General features: G+C 29.6%; 3 protein-coding genes across 9 annotated transcripts in view; 2 read left to right on the top strand and 1 right to left on the bottom strand.

The window, feature by feature from the left end:
• Positions 1 to 897, bottom strand: part of LOC105834234 (mitochondrial carrier protein Rim2) — a 28022-nt gene extending 27125 nt beyond the window's left edge. For both annotated transcript variants that reach the window (XR_001138871.3, XM_012676559.2), the window contains exon 1: positions 764 to 897. Coding sequence is in view for 1 of the 2 variants with exons in the window: in XM_012676559.2 (XP_012532013.1) it covers positions 764 to 804 (41 nt within the window). In the remaining variant the exon portion in view is untranslated. The remainder of the gene's footprint in view (positions 1 to 763) is intronic.
• On the top strand, positions 819 to 7603 carry LOC105834233 (N-alpha-acetyltransferase 35, NatC auxiliary subunit). 2 transcript variants are annotated; one of them, XM_012676556.3, is made up of 11 exons: positions 819 to 986; positions 1784 to 1920; positions 2106 to 2167; positions 4186 to 4721; positions 4909 to 5101; positions 5263 to 5444; positions 5505 to 5837; positions 6049 to 6438; positions 6537 to 6710; positions 6873 to 6989; positions 7090 to 7603. In XM_012676556.3, the coding sequence occupies exons 1-11, from the start codon at positions 849 to 851 to the stop codon at positions 7228 to 7230; spliced, it is 2403 nt and encodes an 800-aa protein (XP_012532010.2). In that variant the 5' UTR covers positions 819 to 848; the 3' UTR covers positions 7231 to 7603. The 2 variants fall into 2 exon arrangements, with proteins under 2 accessions (XP_012532010.2, XP_012532011.1); XM_012676557.3 differs by lacking the exons at positions 819 to 986; positions 1784 to 1920; positions 2106 to 2167 and adding an exon at positions 2174 to 2412.
• A 141-nt stretch (positions 7604 to 7744) lies between these two features.
• On the top strand, positions 7745 to 17887 carry LOC105834231 (IQ and ubiquitin-like domain-containing protein). 5 transcript variants are annotated; one of them, XR_004962117.1, is made up of 7 exons: positions 7745 to 8810; positions 9759 to 9980; positions 10646 to 11190; positions 11952 to 12140; positions 13710 to 14088; positions 14178 to 16435; positions 16519 to 17887. XR_004962117.1 is itself a non-coding variant. In XM_012676554.3 (6 exons), the coding sequence occupies exons 1-6, from the start codon at positions 8593 to 8595 to the stop codon at positions 14320 to 14322; spliced, it is 1698 nt and encodes a 565-aa protein (XP_012532008.2). In that variant the 5' UTR covers positions 7745 to 8592; the 3' UTR covers positions 14323 to 17887. The 5 variants fall into 5 exon arrangements, 1 of the variants encoding a protein (XP_012532008.2); XR_004962115.1 differs by having other exon boundaries at positions 14178 to 16211; positions 16285 to 17887; XR_004962118.1 differs by having other exon boundaries at positions 14178 to 16211; positions 16288 to 17887.
• The last annotated feature ends 895 nt before the right edge of the window (positions 17888 to 18782 follow it).

Genomic DNA, 18782 nt, shown 5'->3' on the forward strand with positions numbered 1-18782 from the left:
TGTTTTCTTTAATTTGGTCTAATCTCTAATAATTATTAAAATGGTATTTTTAATATGATACGTATGAAAGTAAAGAAATCTTAGGACTAAGACAACAATAATGGAGTTGTGTCCTTTTCATAACTGACATAATTCTAATACAAAACGATAAATGAAGCACTGAAAATACAAGCAAACTAAGTCACACAATTTAAGTTTCCGGTAAATGAGAGTTAAAGTTATACGAAGAATTTGAAGATGTAAATCTTGTATGTGTACTTGGTCCAAATTCTTCGGAACTATACTTGGTCTACTCGTATTTTCAGCGCCTCAAATATTTCAGTGACTATACCATGTCTTACTTAGACAGCACTAAAATAACCTTTTATCTTTAATCAGCAATAACCGGTTATCAATCCGGTTATTCTTAAAGAAAAATCGATAAAGTTAGATAAGAAAATTGACTTGAAAATCGGTAAGAAAACAAAATAAAATTCTCGACACTTTTTTCAAGATGTAAGATGAAATGCGCTCCTCGATTAAAAAATGACCTTTCGGGACGAGCGGTCACCGAGTTCGAATGTCCCGATTAAGACTTGCGGAGTCGAAAAGGCTGTTAATCGGGATCGCGTAAATCGAACGTACCGCAAAGGCACAGGAGATCGAACCTGTGAAGATATGCCAAGGCTGTCGTGACGCAGAGACGCAGAGACGCAGAGACGCAGAGCCGGGCCGAGCCGGGCCCCCGAGACGCACGCGCGCGCTAGTCGAAAATAATACCCACCCTCCGGCGACGAGATGTATCGCCGTGTCGCGATCCAACATCCTCCGCCGTGTGTCCGCGAGGCGTGCAGATCCGCTGTCAATCTATGGTAGCATGCACTTCAGGCTTTTTCGAGGGAAACGAAGCGACGGACGAACCAAAACGACGGGACGAAACAAAACGAGAGAAGAAACGGGGCAAAGCCAGACGAGTCGAGGCAAAGTCAGACGAGTCGCGTAATAAGGTCCGTATTCTGAAGTTACCACGTAACACCGGCTTCGAACCGGATTCTTAGCCCTCGCGACGATCGCGGACGATTTACGACACGACGGATCGCACTCTCTGTCTTTCTCTTCTCTTTCGATATCAACGAGATGCACTCGACACACATACACACACCGCACCACGCGACGTACAACTGTTTTTCAACCACCGCGAAACGACGCACAAACCCAATTAGAACGACAACGTATCGCGCACTACTGCCAGATTCCCCCAGATTCACCGTCTCCACTGACTCCACTCCGCGTTTTTACACCCTCCTACCTCTCCCCTCCCCTCTTGTCGTGACCCGTTGAACGTGGATCTCGGATTTATGACGAATGTAGACGAACGACTCCCGAGCACGTTTCGCGCGTGTTTCAAGGACGGAAAGCAACGCGACCGTTATTTACACGAATTAAAACGTTTGATGGAAACTAGATCAATCACAGTTGGTCAGTCTCTATCTTTTAGGGTCTTTAAAGTGACTCTCTCTTTCATTGCGGCCACACTGACCATCTAGTGATTCCAAAAAAATCATGCTGATTCGCAGCGCCACCGCCACACCACGTCCCATTTTTCTCGCTTTGACTATAGAATTTCTATAGTCAAAGATTTTTCGTGGATGCAGAAAAGAACCTTTTTTTGATGGACTACGTAATCACTCTGGTAGCCACATTCATTTTATTATGAGAGGATAGCACCAGAGATTTATAATCTGCGGAAACCCCGATAGTTTTTGGCACTACAAAGTTTGCAATACTGTTTTGCTGTGTGCAGCGCTTCACAGGAACTTTCGACGCCAGAGGCCAGGAGTGGCGTCCCTGTAATGAAGTGACAGTCCAATCGTCCACAATAATGGCGACTATGGTGGAGGATCAGAATTCTATTGATATGAATGAGGATAAAGATCTATCGTAAGTTTCGACGAGAATGAATCGCGGTGGCAAGCTATGTTCGCGAGTCACCAGCGAACGATGGACGCAGTGACCCGTTGTGCCATCGTCGCGGTACTCGATGTCGATTTAACCTAGTCCCGCCATCCGCTTGCATACCGTAACGCGGTATTTTTTAACTGTGTTGTCCTGTTTTTGTTTTGTAGATTCGATCAGGTCGCGCACAACTGGGTGGACATCACTCAAGAATTCTTCGAGGCAATCACAGGTACTTGACTGCAAAATCGATTGTTAATTTCTTCTGAACTGAATGTTAGAATGTTTTCCCTCTGTCTCCTGCTCTCTCCCTTCTACAAATTTTGGTACGATCTTGTGCTACGGATATTGGATCTGTTTGTCTTTCGGTTGTACCACTTTATGCTTTTCAGGTTCGAAATAAGATAGAGAAAAAGGAAACAGAAGTAAGCGGATGTAAAAATGTGTATGTAGATTAACTATGAAGAAGGAACAGATGTTAGTTGATTTCTTTGAATTTATATGTTTTATCAGATTTATATTTAATGATTTATGAACTGTAAATTTGATATTTAAGTTTTCATTTTACCTTGCTATTAAATTAATCTTTACTCTTGTTTGTCTTTGTTTCTATATCCAATTTTTTTGTATAAAGATATTTAGCATGCTATTAGCCATAATGCTTTTGGGAAATTCTTATCGTATCTTCTCTCCTGTTTCCTTCCTATTTGAAAATTTCATAACCTTAATGGTACAATCTTTAATTTCCTAAATTCCATGTCCAAAGATAGGGAATATAGTTAATGAAAAATATTGTTTAAAAGGAAATTTATTTCTATTGAATACATATTGCTCACTGTAATATATTTGCTACAATAGTGATATAACTAAAAAAAACAAAGTTTTTCAGTTTGGATGTTTTAAATCATTAAAATTTTATAATAGTTTTAAATGTAATTTTGATATAATAATTTGGCTTACTGATTTTGAAGGAACGCTAGTATATATAGAGGAATAAAAATGATTAATTTTTTATTTTATGTATTAAATTTTTATCAGAATTCTTTTTTAAGTAACTAAAAATGGTAATTTTTTGTTATTATAAAGAACAATATGTATATTTGTATTTGGTACAGTCTAAGTTTTTTATAAATTACATTGTTGATTGAAGTATCTCTTACCTTATTCTCAATGTTTTATCATTAATTTTAATTATTAATCTAAATTATTTTGTTTTTTAATTTTCTCTTTAAATATATTTTTTGTAAATATCTTATAATATTTGCATGTCTTATACTTTTCTTGGTTTTAATGAATTCTAAAGACTATATAAAGTTTGTAAAATATAAATATTATAAAATTGTTAATTTCTTCTTTGTTTATATTTTCTGAGAGTTAATGTTATTAAAATCTGTTTAATATATTGACATTAATATAATATTGATATAAGAAAAAAAAAAGAAAATACATTTTACATGTAAAATTTATAAGGAATGTATATCTCTAAAGTTTGATTCAACTTCCTTGATTTTGGAAATAACTTTAAATATGAAAAAAAATGTAGTAGTTTACATTATGTAGTGGTTTAAACTTAAATTTTTATTGTTTGTCCTTAATATTCTATAACTTAAAATATTTTTCCATATTTAAAGCCAAGATCTAGATAGTTGGATCAGACTTTGAGATATCTTGTATATAAGTTGCAATGTAATAGTAATATACACTGCAATATATATAGTAGATATATTATTGAATATATATCATATGTATATCAGTACTGCGTAAACAGTTGCGATTCCTTAAGAAATAATAAAGCTATTAGAGATATTATAAAATTATTGTAATTTTTAATATGTATTAATATATAATTCATTTTAATCTGTAAAAATTATATGTATTTTGAAATAACAGAGTGTTTGTTACAGAGAAAATTGGAATAATTTGGAATTTTTAATAAATTTATTTCTTATGTTTGAAAATCATGGATTTAATTGATACTCAGGAAGTACTTTTAAATTTAATTTAAATTTTGTGTCTCTTTTACAAAATTATTTCTTTTAATTTTTTATTATTTTTTTACCTACAAAATATGGCATACATATCCACCTATATTCTTGTGTCAGAAATTTGTATTAAAAAATTATATATATTTTAATAAAATAAATATATTTCAAGGCTGTAGTAAAAAATTCTTTAAATATATATATATATATATATATATATTTTAAAAATACATCTACACTAGTATATTTTTCTGTATTCTATATTTAGAATTGGAACTCGGAGAATTGTTACATGATGAGTTGTTTGGGTTATTTGAGGCCATGTCTGCCATCGAGATGATGGATCCAAAAATGGATGCTGGTATGCTATGCAATCGAGGGAACAATAAGCCTTGCACCTTTACCCAAGCGGTCGATTCAGGCGCAATCAAATTAGACAACTTTACACCAGCCGAAATTATAGGGATAATAGATTCTACGTACGCGTGTATAGTATCTTGGCTGGAAGGCCATAGTCTTGCGCAAACCGTTTTCACGAACTTGTATTTGCATCAGCCTGCACAAATACTAGATAAGCCTTTGAAGACCTTCTGTTATGCAGTGTATAAGATAATAGAGATAATCAAGTACTGCATTAATAAAGCTTTGGTATTTGAGGAGGAGGATTTTCAAAGTGTTACTTATGGCTACAGATTACAGCAAGATATTACAGAACAAAAAACGATATCAATGTTGCGGGAAGTTGAAGAGGAACTTCATCGGAAAAGTCGGATAAAACTCGTTGATGTTGAATCTGAGAAAGAGGTAAATTTCTTTGTAATTTTATTTTTTTTTTGTTTAGATTACATTTTAGATATTGTAATTGTTATTTTTTAATTTTATTTTTAAATTATTTTTGTGTTCTATATATAATATTTTGTTTATATTATATTTTATATCTTTATATTTTATTATTTATCTTAACTAACTTATTATTAATAATTATTTGTAGTATAATGATGGAATAGCACTTTATGCAAGAATTCGATTTACCAAAATGTTTTATCAAGTGTTAACATTGATGGGTCGAAAACAACAGTTGCAACCATATTTAAGTGATTGTCAAAGATTGTTGTCGAATTGTTCCGACATGCTTAATATTATGATTTCAACAGTAGCTCGTGGAGAAAAGGCTGATGAAGTTTGTAAGTATTTAAACAATATTGTATATTTCCCCTTTATTATAAAGTGTCAAATTTGAAATTATTTTTAAAAATAAAGAATTGGTATTCACATAATGTTTTTTGTACATAAAAGATAATGTTATTTATGTAAGAAAGTCGTGATTTGTTATTTTCAATTACAGCTAATCATCCAAATATTATGGGATTTGATCCGATGGTAAATCAAAGATTGTTGCCACCAACGTTTCCTCGATACACGAAAATTAAACCAAGAATAGATGCCTTAGAATATTTACTCGAACTGATAAACAGATTCAAGATAGTTACCAAAATTACAAATCATATAGGATTTCATGTGGCCTTGGTAATTAGTGATGAATTATTTCTTTGTTAACTTTAGGCTTATATAAAATTTCTTTTTTAGGACTTTTTCTTGGAATTTTCGCGTCAGAGTCCATGCATATTGTCCAGGTCTATGTTACAAATTGTTTATTTGCCTACCACTAATCGTGTATTTGGTGTGCATAATTTTGCCGATGTGTTGAGAGATGCGGCGCGAAATTTCATTGCGCCACCTGTGTTGCTGCCAAAAAGTACGTTGCTTCAGAATCACCAGGCTAAGGAATACGTTGACAGCTTTCTGTCGCATTGTGTCAGCTTATTCGGAAACTTGTTGCAGCTTAGTGGACATAATAGAGCAAGACAAAGAGATAAATTGGCGCATTTGTTGGAAGATTTTGCGACATTGCAAGATGAAGTAAGTGTTCTTTGTAGAATTTTCTTAGTTACTTTCTACATTTTTTGTTGTAACATTTATTATACATATCTCTGTATGTAATATCTTGTTGATTTTATCTAAAAATTTTCGTGATATTATAGGAAGCATTAGTAATTTTATTTTAAATAAAGAAATATTTTTAATGTAATAGTAAAAGTATAAAAATATTGAAATACATATTTTATTTTAGGCAGAAAGAGTTGATGGCTATTTGCACACTCTTTCTTTAAAAAGTGATACGCCAAGACCTCACTTGGCCTGCTTTGGTACCTGGATTTTATATCACACATTGCGCGTGATGGTCATGTATCTACTAAGTGGTTTCGAACTTGAGTTATATTCGGTACACGAATATCATTACATCTTTTGGTATTTGTATGAATTTCTGTACGGCTGGCTCGTATCAGCGATTACACGAGCTGATACGTTCTTAATGGAGCAGGATGTGCACAATGACACTCATAAGGGTAGAAGCAAAAAGAGCTCGAAAAATAAAAAGAAGAAATCGACACCAAGACCGTATAATTTGGAAATATTAATGTACCAAGCTTTACAAAACATATGCGGTGGATATTATAAAGTAAATTAAATATTTTTTAAATTTATAGTTTTTAAAAATAATTTACAGATCAAGAATGTTTAATTTTGGTGCATAATAAAAAAATTTACAATTTTTAGGCTTTAGTTGGTTTTCGCATGGATGAAAAAATTCCGCTTCCAGAGATACAGTTTGATTCTGAACGAGTGAGGTATGAACATCGATTATTGCCATTTTCGTCTTTGTTAACGCCACCGCCCGTTCATTATCAAGAATTTTTGGACATGACAAATGCTCAAATGCATAAAAGAAATGTAAGTTTAATATAAGAAATGTAATTTATCGTTTTGTTTTTTATAACTATACTGAGTTGCATTAGTGAATTAGTGCAATAAATTAAAGTGAAAAAAAAATACTTGTCTTTAACTTACGGCATTACTTTAGTAGTGCAACTCATGTAATTTTTATTCTTGTAGGAAAAAGTTACTAGTGAAATGCAATATGTTGCTGGTTGTCGACATTTTCATCAAGCTAGAAATATGTTGGAACGTGCGTTATTACTTTACCCATCAAACAGTTTAATAGAAAATGAAGTAAGTGTATATAAATTTATAATTGCATATATAGAAGTTTTAGAATATTATCTTAATATGATGAATTATCTTACTATTACCTGTTTTCTTTGTTTTACAGATCAACAATTTATTAAAAATAGCAAAGACAAATTTTGTAGTGTTGAAGTTATTAGCTGACGGACACAAAAAAGATTCAAAAGATCCACCAGTCTTCGACTTTTCTTGTCATCGACATTTTCCTCTAATTAAAATAACTTAAATCATGTATCTATTTTTTTTTCACTATGTGAAGAACATGCTATTTATTTTCGTTTCATTAAAACATGAAAAAATATTTTTAATTCGACCTTTTTATTTTAGGCATTTTTAAGTGATTTTTTGTTCTATGCATTTTCTTCCATTTGAACATAATTATAAACAAAAGAAATCGATTGTAAATCTTAAATTATTTATTACTATTTTTATGTAACTTTGTTCCTAGAAGGAAGTAATGTTTGTAAAGTTTTTCTGTTTTATATAAAATTATATTAAAGTAAAAAAAACTATGACAAATATTATGAATGAATGTATTAATCTTAAGAAATACAAATTGATGTTGTAAATACGTTCTGCAATATAGAAAATGATAAAAATCCCAAGATATCTCTTACTCTTCATTATAAGAGTGTATCATTTAATATCTTGAAATCTTTTATTTTAAATATTTTATTTTATTTAAAATTAAATTCGAAATTTTCTTGTATTGCTGTTTTTTTACGAGTAACCGTGCGCGCGCGCGCGTGTGCGTGTGTAAATAGGTGTGTTGTGTGTGTACACATGACATAAAATATCAATTTACTTTTTTTGCTGACATGGTATAATTTAATAAAGTTTGAAATGCTTTTAAAAATAGGAGTAATATAGAATCGTAGAAAGAAAATATACAGAGGGTGTCCTAAAACGTGGGTCAACGCTCGTAAAAATGTAGAAGGGATCGAGATGAACAAAAAAATCTTGCTTAGGTCTAAGCTGTGCTACAACTTAGGCGGTCCGAGCCTGCCTCTCTGCGCGCTCTTATTAGTATGAGTTGTAACATTTTAATGACTCAATAATTTTTGCAAATATCGCAAAATAGTAGAAGATTTTTTGTTCATCTCGATCCCTTCTACCTTTTTACGAGCGTTGACCCACCTGTTTTAGGACACCTTGTATAATTATTCATTTCTATACATATATATACTTACATATATAATAAATAAATAAATAATTATTATATATATATATATATATATAAAGAATTAAGAAGATTAATGAAAGGGACAATATTTTAACATTTAGTAAATATACGTGTTTAGAATTGTAAAAGCAGTTTATCAGAGGTAGATTCTGTATTTCTGAAGAAAGTGAAAATGTGAAAAGTGAGTAGCACTGTCTCCATTGATTGGTGTATACTTTTAGGATTAACGATATACACTACCAATCACTGTTGTTCACTTTTCTTATTTTCACTTCTTCAAAAATACAGAATCGATCTCTAAAGAGTAAGAATATTTATGACGTCAAGTATATTTGTAAAATTTGCTATCGATATAAATAAAGGAATAAACGATTTAGTAACAATAATATAACCACTTTTGAGATAATGTCGGTTAGAATAGAAAGACAAAGGATTCTCAAACCTTACTTAGGTGGATGGCGACATAAAATTACTGGAGTAAAATATGTAAATGCAACTTCCCAGACTGGGCCTTTGTCAAAACTAGTACCATGGAAGAACACATATAGTAGATCAGTGCAATGCATGCAAACGAAAGACGAAGCAACACAATCACTACGTCATTGCGCGACGCAAATGTGGCGGTACTAAATATTTAAATAAATTTATATGATCTTCAGTCTCTCCAAAGCGTCTAATTGCATAATTATATAGATATATTAAATATTGATAAAATTATTTTCTCTTTTACTGTTATAATATTTATAACGATATGTAATTAGTTGCACATGTTAAATTATTGTGTCAGCTATTGAACAATGGAGAGAAAATATTGAAAATTTTAATACTTTCATCGAAACGAAGAGTTTTTATTAGCACAAAAATGAAATTCTATTTTTACATAACTTATAATTATGTCACAATTTTTTATTTTTTAATGTAAAATTTTACATTAATTTAATAGCATTACTAATTTATCGTTGAACTATATAATAATCCTAAAATAAAAATAAATTTAAAAAGTTTTATGTTTTTACAAAAAAAGGTAAATAAGATTAAATAAGATTGAAACGAGAATTTGATTATATATTGAATTTATAATATTTTAAAATTAAGAAATTACATTTTAAATTTTTGAAAAAACATTTGTAATATTTATAAGAAAATAAAATAAAATAAAGGAAGATCCCCGATATTATATTATAATTGAAAAATTTAGTCAAATTAATAACTTTTTCAGTGTAGGTAATACCGGTTTATGTTTTATTTCGATTTTATATTCAAAATGCATTTTCAGAAAAACAGAAAGAAATTAATATAAATAAAACAGTTTTAGTATGTTACAAGCATGTAAAATAATGTAATATTTTTAATAATATAGTTAAGCAATAATATACGTTGCGTTTAAATTATACTATAGTTAAACTATACTATAATTTAAACTATACAATTTATAAAAGAAAATAGTGCACTTTTAATAAGGGAGTGTCGCCTTTAAAATTAGGTCGATATTAGTGTGTGACTTTTCTCTAGTCTAAGATAATATATAGTTATCGTTTAAGTAAACTAAACATTTTACATTATTAATTTAGGGACGACTATTATGTACCTAACGATGCGGATAAATATATGACTGTAAAGTGTTATGAGAATTACGCTGATATGCAGCTTAATTTAGATCGGCATGCACGTGTAATTCAGAGAAATTACCGAGCATACAAATGGCGAAAATATATCAAGAAATGTGCGCAAGCTTATCGTAACATACTTGAGGACTGCAAGAGCTACGAAGAAGAGAAAGCTATAGCAAATAAGTAATTTAGCTAATATAAAATTTAAATAATATAAAATTTAATATTAGAAAGGAAATATTTATTAAACTTAATCAAAATTTTTTAATTAAAAAAGCTTTTAAATATGACAATTTATATTCCACCTTTTCTGTTTTATGTTTACAACAAAAAAAGTAACTATTTAATTTTGATAAATTAATAATTGAGATACTTATTTATACATTATAACATTTTTATATAGCCTTATAAAATTTACATGGAATGTTTTGAAGTTTTGAGTACTTACTTTCTATACATACTTTTTTATTGTCTTTTATTTAAATACAATTTTAATTCTTTTCAAGAAAATAAATGTTTGGTTTTTTACTATTTTTAAATTGTGTTGCAAAACTTTCAAACAAAATTTTATTAAAACAAGTGTTTATTTGACGATTGAACAAAAAATTAATTTTTGTTAAAAAATGTTTTATTTTGATTAAAAAAATAAACGTAAAAGATTGTTTTGAATATATTTTAGAAAATGAAGATATAAGAAAACTCCTTTGCAGTTTCGAGGATATGATTAAAGTAATTTTTTTTTTTGCGAAATATGTTTTATGTACTACACTTTTGAAGATGTACGGATCTTAAAGAGTCTTATTCCACATTTTGTTTTCATGCCATAAACTTGCTATTCTTTTTTACAGATTGCGGCATAAACAGAATATTCTTCGCCAAATATATCCGCAATCGAGAGCGGATTTTGACATGCTTTACAATCTGGTTGAAAGATGGAGGATAGATCGTTTGAAGGATGTAAAATCGCGATTTTTTAAGGCATGTCAACGTACCGAGCGTTACAGAATTTTAGAAAAAACAGTGGAGATGCTCAATCACATCGATAAACATAAACAAGCCATCAAGAAATCGTATCAAAAACAAAGAGCACTCAGATTTTTAACATTGAATTGCAAGCCAATACGATGGAATGGATACAAGGGTAAACTTGTGGAAATGGTTACTATAAAAATTCAAAAGGCTCGAGAATTTAAAGAAATTTATAACGCATTGAACAATTGTGACGCTAGTTCAGAGGAACGCGTGAAATTATTGACAACATTGAAAAAGTCAATTGAGCCGCACAATTGTATAGAGGCCCTTGATTTATCGTCTTTATTAGATCAAGAAATTGCGTTGTTAAATCAAAAGATTGAGGATTTATCGCTCGATTATTTAAACGAAAGAATAACACGTAAGATTGTTAATATTACTTGATAATATTATTATTAATCCTAATTCTACACCTGAGGTAGAATAAATTCCACTGGTTTTTGGTTTTAGTTTTAGATTTAGTTTTTGTTTAGTTTCATTAACTTTTTTCACTGTTTTAAAATTTAAATTGTCCCAAAATAACTTTTGGTCATTATTTTTGGAAGTTTGAAAAATGTTAAAGAATTTTTTTGAGCTAAAATGTTTGATAATATACGAGTAATAAACATTTAAAGAGGCTGAGATATATTATACTCTTTGTGTAGAATACCGAATTATTTGATAGTGTGTAAGATTAAGATTAATAACTAAGTAATGAAACAACAAAACTTAAAAAAAAATTAATACTATTTTGGTAAATTATTTTTGATAAGAATTAATAATTATTTTAACATTATAATATAATAATAATAACAACAATAACAAATTACATATTATTACATTATTATTATTATTATTAATATTATTATTATATAAATTATGTTAATTATTCTAATAGGGGGAAACATATACTTTTAAATTTTATTAATAATAAATATAGACACATAAGCATAATGTTAACGTCTTCATAAATTTTATTGACCACAAAATTTAATTAGAGAGAAAAAGTTGGAACGTTTAAATTATTTAAAGTTTGTTAAATTTATTTTATATTATTTTGTGTAATGTGAAATATTTAACATTTTATAAGCGCTAACAGCTACGCTTGCTTATAATTAATAATAAATGTATTCTATTATATAGACACATACTTGAATTTTGTAAGAATGTATGGTATTTGCGGTTGCGAATGTGTCATTGGGGATTCTAAAGACAACGAATTGCGAGAACCTTTGGAAACAGAAACAAAATTTTGCCGGAATTGTTTGAGACTTCTTCCCATACGTAGATTTTTACCACACACTAGAATGACAAAGCTGACAATTTGCAGCAGTGAGTAAAGAATTTAATATTATATAATTAAATAATTATATAAATAAATAAGTAAAATTTTTTATTAAGAGGGAAAGTAGGAAAGAGTTGCTGAAGGCATACTACTTAAGTTGTACTTTTATCATATTTCCCATTTGATTATTGATTTATATGCAAATAAACATTAGAAATTGTAGCTTGATGTTCGTTTTAGATAACTATTACTACAATTAATTAACATTTTACTAAAAAATTTAATTTTATTATAAGCCTCTTACAACATGCTACAGAAGATGCGATTTAGGGCGTTTAGGCAACGGTTACTTAAATCATATCTGTGGATTTTCTAAATTGTCTTTGAAAATTTATGAATTACGAATTTATAAATTAAAATAATTAAAAATATAAGGAATTATTAATACTTATTGTTTTAGTAAATTATTAAAAAAAGACAAAATATTTATTTAATTAATATTTAATTAAATAATATTTAACCCGTAGTTACCATATCTCTATTCAGTATACGTTGTTACCAAACTAGTGCGATTTGGGATTTTTCAATTTTGATTTATAATAACTTGGGCTTAAGCAAAATAAATTTAAATTGAAACTTGTGTTTTGTAATAAAATTTCTTGAGAAATGCAATGGTAAAATGCAAAAAATTGTTTAATAGTAAAAAAAAGGAAAAAAGAAGTTTTTTAAAAATTTTTCGAAACAAGAAATTTTAGGTGGTGCAAATTTGCACTGGTATGGTAACAACGGATTAATATTTATAAATATTTATATAATATTTAATAAATAATAAGAATACAAAATAAAAACCTAGCTTGAATTTTGCAATTGACATATCAGTTATTAACTTTATTTATTATCAGTTTTGTATTAGCATTATTTATTGTAATAAAATTTATGATAATAAGATTTGGGAAAGTTGATAGATTTTATAAGAAAGTCAATTTAATCTGTATATTAATTGCAAATATGTGTGTGTGTGTGTGTGTGTGTGTGTGTGTGTGTGTGTGTGTGTGTGTGTGTGTGTGTGTGTGTGTGTGTGTGTGTGTGTGTAGATACAATAAATATAAAATATGCAACAATAAATCTTTTTTTATAAAAATATAATGTAAACTATAAAAAGTTTATAAAAATATTATATAATAGTAAAAGTATATTATAATAATAAAACAACATATATAACAAACATAACATATTTATATAAATATAATCTAATATAAAAATTTAATATAAATCTTCATAATTACATTATTATCAGCTACATAAATTGATCAAAAATAACATTGGTATTTAAAGATTATTATTTAACAATAATAATCTTTAACACTCATACATAACACGATGTGATTTAAATTTTTATTTATATTACTAATTTCTTATTAATTTTATTTTTTGTTAATATTAAACGTAAATGTTGTTTATATTAAGTAAAACTGTAAAATATTAAGAAGGTACGATTTAGTGACTGGTACGCATTCAGTAACTTTCTGCTATATTGATAAGATTTTTACTTTTCAATTTTAATATGCTATACATAAACATAAATTTTTTAAAAATTAGTTGTATGTTTTCTTAAGGCTGCAGTTCTCTAAGTCAACGTAATATTGCACATGTGGATTACGATCCTTACATGTTTATATTAAATTGCGTACGTGCTGAGGAGAAACGTCGAGGCAGCGCTTTTGCTTTGGCATTTATGATGCAAGAGCAAGATATTTATTATTTAGTTAATCATATCTGGCAAGGTCAATCGGCAATCAGCAAAATTAGCGATCTTTTCCTTTTAAGAATGGTTAGATATCAAAAGAATGTCGAATGGGCACCTTGGAACTGTATTCTTCTTACAAAAGACGAAGCCGACATACACTATTACATTAATGATCTTGCTATGATATATTCCAAGCATTTGATAAACAAGATTAATTTGAGACATCAGATTGCAAAGAATTATTTTAAGTATGTATAAGACACTTTCCTTTACTTATGTGTTAACATATTTTTATTAGAACAATGTAGAAATTTTGGATATCTTCTGATATTTTCAGACAGTTAATTATTTTCGAAAAAGATTTTCGAGAATCTTGTCGCTTTTCAAAGATCCAAAGTGGAATAAAGTATAAACCACCAGTAACAGTGGAAAATTATGATTTTTCTAAAAAATATAAAAAATATAAAAAATACAAGCTGTGAGAAAAAGTTTCATCACTCCAATTAAATCTCTTCGTAATATTTTTCAATCAATTCAACTTTAATGTGTCGGACCATTGCATCTATTACAAACTATATATTGGTATGGTGATTGGTCGAAATTTAATAAACTTTTATTACAAATAAAATACACTTTACAAAAGTTTTATTTCGTCATCGGATTTCACTGTATTTTGTTTGTCTAAATATTGTCTGAATAAAATGTGCGGTTTATTTACATATGAATTCATAAAAAGAGAAAAAGCAAAATAAAAAAAGCTTTGATATGTTTTCACAGTTATTACAAATTGGAAATTGATTAGAGTTAGTTAATATTTTAAAATTTTATTATTAACTGATAAAATTTTATCTAATATTATCTTATTTCTTATGTTAATCTCATGTGTAATAACAGTAATGCATAAACGGTAGAAATCGTTATTATTACTATCTTATATGAACTGCGTGCCGTTGGGTTTAAAAATCTATTAAATATTATAAAAAACGTGAAACAATACTATCAAAACTGTTACATTATTCGATAGAAAACACTTTCTGGTTTATGTTTTTAAACAATAACTGAAATTGAATCGATGAAAATATTAAACATAAAGATGAAGATAATATATATATAAAATTTGAAAAAAGAAATTGTTAATGAAATTAATAGATTTTTATTATAAATTACATTTATTGTAGCAATATATACATTTTATGTGCGTCTATCATATATCAATTTATTATTAAGAAAAGTATGAATTTTTCTGAACTGCCGATACGTATTGTTCAAGTCTCCGGAGAAATAACAGAAAAGGTTTTTACGACTATCGTATATGCAACGTTGCTCTGAGAATCGGGTGATATTGCTCGGATGCAACTGGCGATAGTGAAAGCTTTTACGTAAGGAATGTACACCAACGGCGGTAAAAACGGTTTTTGCACTATAAAAGCTATTGCGTAACGGGATATAAATTGTTCGTTGTTCCAGAGCCAGGCACCGTTCGCTATCGCATCACTTTATCGTCGTAATACAATCTGGCTTATACTTGCATTGCAAATATCTACTACCCTTAATTAGTCCCGCGGGCGAATAATTCGAATCCCGTTTTACGTTCAATGCAATTTGTTAAAGTGGAAATTGAAAAAAGAAGAGGAAAACGGTAATTATCGAAACTCTCGAAGCGTATCCAGATCAACTTGAGAGTTTAGTTTAACTTAATATTAAGAAAACGTCGGAACACACGTATCGTGAAAGCTTATCAATTTTGATACTCTTGAGGTTTTAAGGCGCATGTGTGGCCTAAATGCGTTATATATGCATCTTACAGAGAACGCTGAAAGCGGAGATGTATGAATGCCGTCGAAAATTCTCTGCCCTAGGGCGCATAATGTCCGCCACATACAGTCTGAATTCATATCCGTCGCGGAGGCTTTTGAACCGAGGAACACAAAATCGAAAAATAATGGACAAGAGAAGGCTTTTGACCGATCGACCAAGCACGTTGCCGTTGGCAACGTTGGATTTAAGGCTTTGAGCTTTCAGGTGCCGCGCTGCGGAGTCTCGCATATGGGGGGTAGGTAGTACGTAGGTAGCATTAAAAGCTACTCTTCGACGCGATCTACTTATCCCATTGGATCGCGAGTGTCAAAATTTGATCGACGATGTGCACCACTTTGCGCAGCAACTCAGTTTAATCCGACTAAATCGTTCAATCTTTCGCGAAATGCAATCGCTTTGCGATAAAAGCATTTTTACGGGCGATGATATAATTTTAGTAAATCACATAAAACCGTATTAGAATTATAAAGTTATACGAAGGTGTTTAAAGATTTTATTTAAATTATGAAATTCTTGTGATATTGCGGCAACAAAGTGCTTTGCGTTGCTCTCGGTAAGTCTCAATAAATTTTCTTTCGCTAATTTCCAAGGTATTTATTTTGAGAGTTTATTATAAATTTTCATAGCAGAGAAAATTGCTAGCAGAGAGGTTCCAACACAATGAACGCTGTAGCAGTATCGACAAAAATAAGCTGCATTAATAATAAATAGTATCTGGTATATAAGATCATAAAGTATATAACACAATTAAAATCATAAGGTCAACGAACAGTTATAGTAGGTCTTAGGTTTGAAAATGATATATTTTGTATATAAAATTTTTATGTATTATATCTATTACTGTCGATTTTAAATTGCAGATCTTAAAAGTTGAATCAGAATAAGTTAAGCCAGAATATCCCAATATTAATTTGATAATCAATTTAATATTATGACATTACTATTCTGATTCAAGACGAAATACATTATTGAGCGACTAAAATCTGTGTTATAACTGTTCTCGTTTTGGTCTTACTTAGATTTAAAAAATGCATTAATATTTATGTACCGCAAATAATTGCACCGCGAAGCAATTAAATTCGATAAATGTAAGGATTTTTCGTAATATTCGGATCCCCAATCATTATTGACGCTCTCATATTCCTCGGGTATCCAATTAAGGGTGCACTCTTATAAAAACGGAAAACAAGCACTTTTTTCTTTGCATTTGCTACATTTGTGTTAATTACTTTCCTTGTGGAATTACGCTGTTCACCGTGTGTTTCCATCAACATTCATTTCTTGCTACGAAATCATTCATGAGAGGTGCAATCGATCGACTCGTTTGTTTATTCTCTTCTTTCATCATTGTGCGCTAACAAAGCTGCACCAGTTACGTCGATATGTTATTACACGTGTTGCGTATAAAACGATTTTCAATTGTGATTTCATTTTTCAAATCTTTTTTCTTTGTAAAATAGTTTTGATGTAAAAGAGACTGGCTGGTCAGATTATTAAAGAAGCATTAGCTTTCGTAATATGAAACCATTTTCCGTTCCATCGATTACCAATGTGGGTACACTGGAAGGCGTGGTACTTCATAAAATTCAGCTTTCCATCAAAAATCCTTCGTACCTCAATAGACCTTTTCTTTCCCTTCGTTCCCTTTAAAGCGCTGTATATTCAGACATTTTATAGAGTGCTTTACAAATGGAAATTGTAGAATTACTTTATATATGCATTATGTTTTTATAGGATAATCTCGTAGATTTATTATAAGATAATTAAATGTCAAACATAAAGATGAGAGAGTCTATAGCGAATTTTGGTATTAATATTTTAATAATATTTTTTGTTTGAATTTTTACAAGCTCACGTGAACTGCACGCTGCGTATTCGTTGGTCGTGAAACACAGTCTTTTTATAATTTTTTTAATGTTTTTGAGCATTTACTCGTTAATTAATTTATGATATTATATTTCGACAAAGACTGTGTTTCGAGACCGACGAATAGGTCGCGCACAGTTGAAGATTGTAAAAATTTATACAAAAATTATTATTTAGTACCAAAACGGCTATAAATCGATATTGGCGCTCTCATTTTTAAATATGACATTTTCATCAATTCATAATCTTATTACTGTTGATAAATTATATGTTTACGATAGAAAATATTTTACTGACGGAAGTAAAAATAAATAAAAACAAGTGAAAACAAATTATAGACTTTTACATAAAAAAAAAAAAAAAGAGTTAAATAGTTTATTAGTGATCACTAGGTAGTATAGTTAGGTAGATCTAAAGATTGTAATTAACTTCAATATCTACTATACTACCTAGTGATCACTAATAAACTATTTAGCATTTTCTTTTTAATACGGGAAAAATGGTTTTATTGAAATAAAAATTTAGCTATATAGATATAGATTTGAAAATAATTTTGCTAAATTATTAAATAATTATGTATGACATTTTGCTGATTGCTATAGAATGGTAAAAATTGTTTATACCATTGCAACATTGTATATTATGTTTAAATGTTTTACATAATTATTATGATAATCTTACAAAATTTATTTTTAATTTTATGTCTAAATAAATACGACTAGTAAAATTGTTCTCTTCGTATATTTGTTTAAAAAAAAAGATAAAAAATTACGTCACTCGCATAAAAATGGAAAAACCAAAATGTGAAACCCTAGCAAGGATTCTAACATTTTTAACAAAAGTAGATAATTTTTAAGTAATTTATATCACTCCCCCGGACAATAATTTAACTCCTTCATTTACCGCGATCATTAATCTTTCTCGTTTTTCGTTAAATCCATATTTGTCGCGGAGTTTACCAGCGAATTACGTTCGCTGCGAGGAAGCGTATAACTTCCGTCGCGTCGGCGAGGAGGAGAGGAAGGTGTCGCGACGACAAACTTTCGCGTCCGTTTATATCTAACTTAAAATTCTCCTCCGCCTCCTCTTCCCTCCTTCCTTCACTCTCCTCGATATCCATTGCTTTGCATAAATATAACCTACCCTTCTCCGTCTCGAGGATGACGATCTCGCGAAAAGTTTTGCTGTGCTCGCGCCGTGCCGTCTCTTAGCAACACCATCTCGCGTCTTCTGTATTCCGGCATCTTGCGCGTAATTT

This window comes from Monomorium pharaonis, chromosome 2 (assembly GCF_013373865.1).
Source record: "Monomorium pharaonis isolate MP-MQ-018 chromosome 2, ASM1337386v2, whole genome shotgun sequence".
Taxonomy (NCBI): Eukaryota; Metazoa; Arthropoda; class Insecta; order Hymenoptera; family Formicidae; genus Monomorium; species Monomorium pharaonis.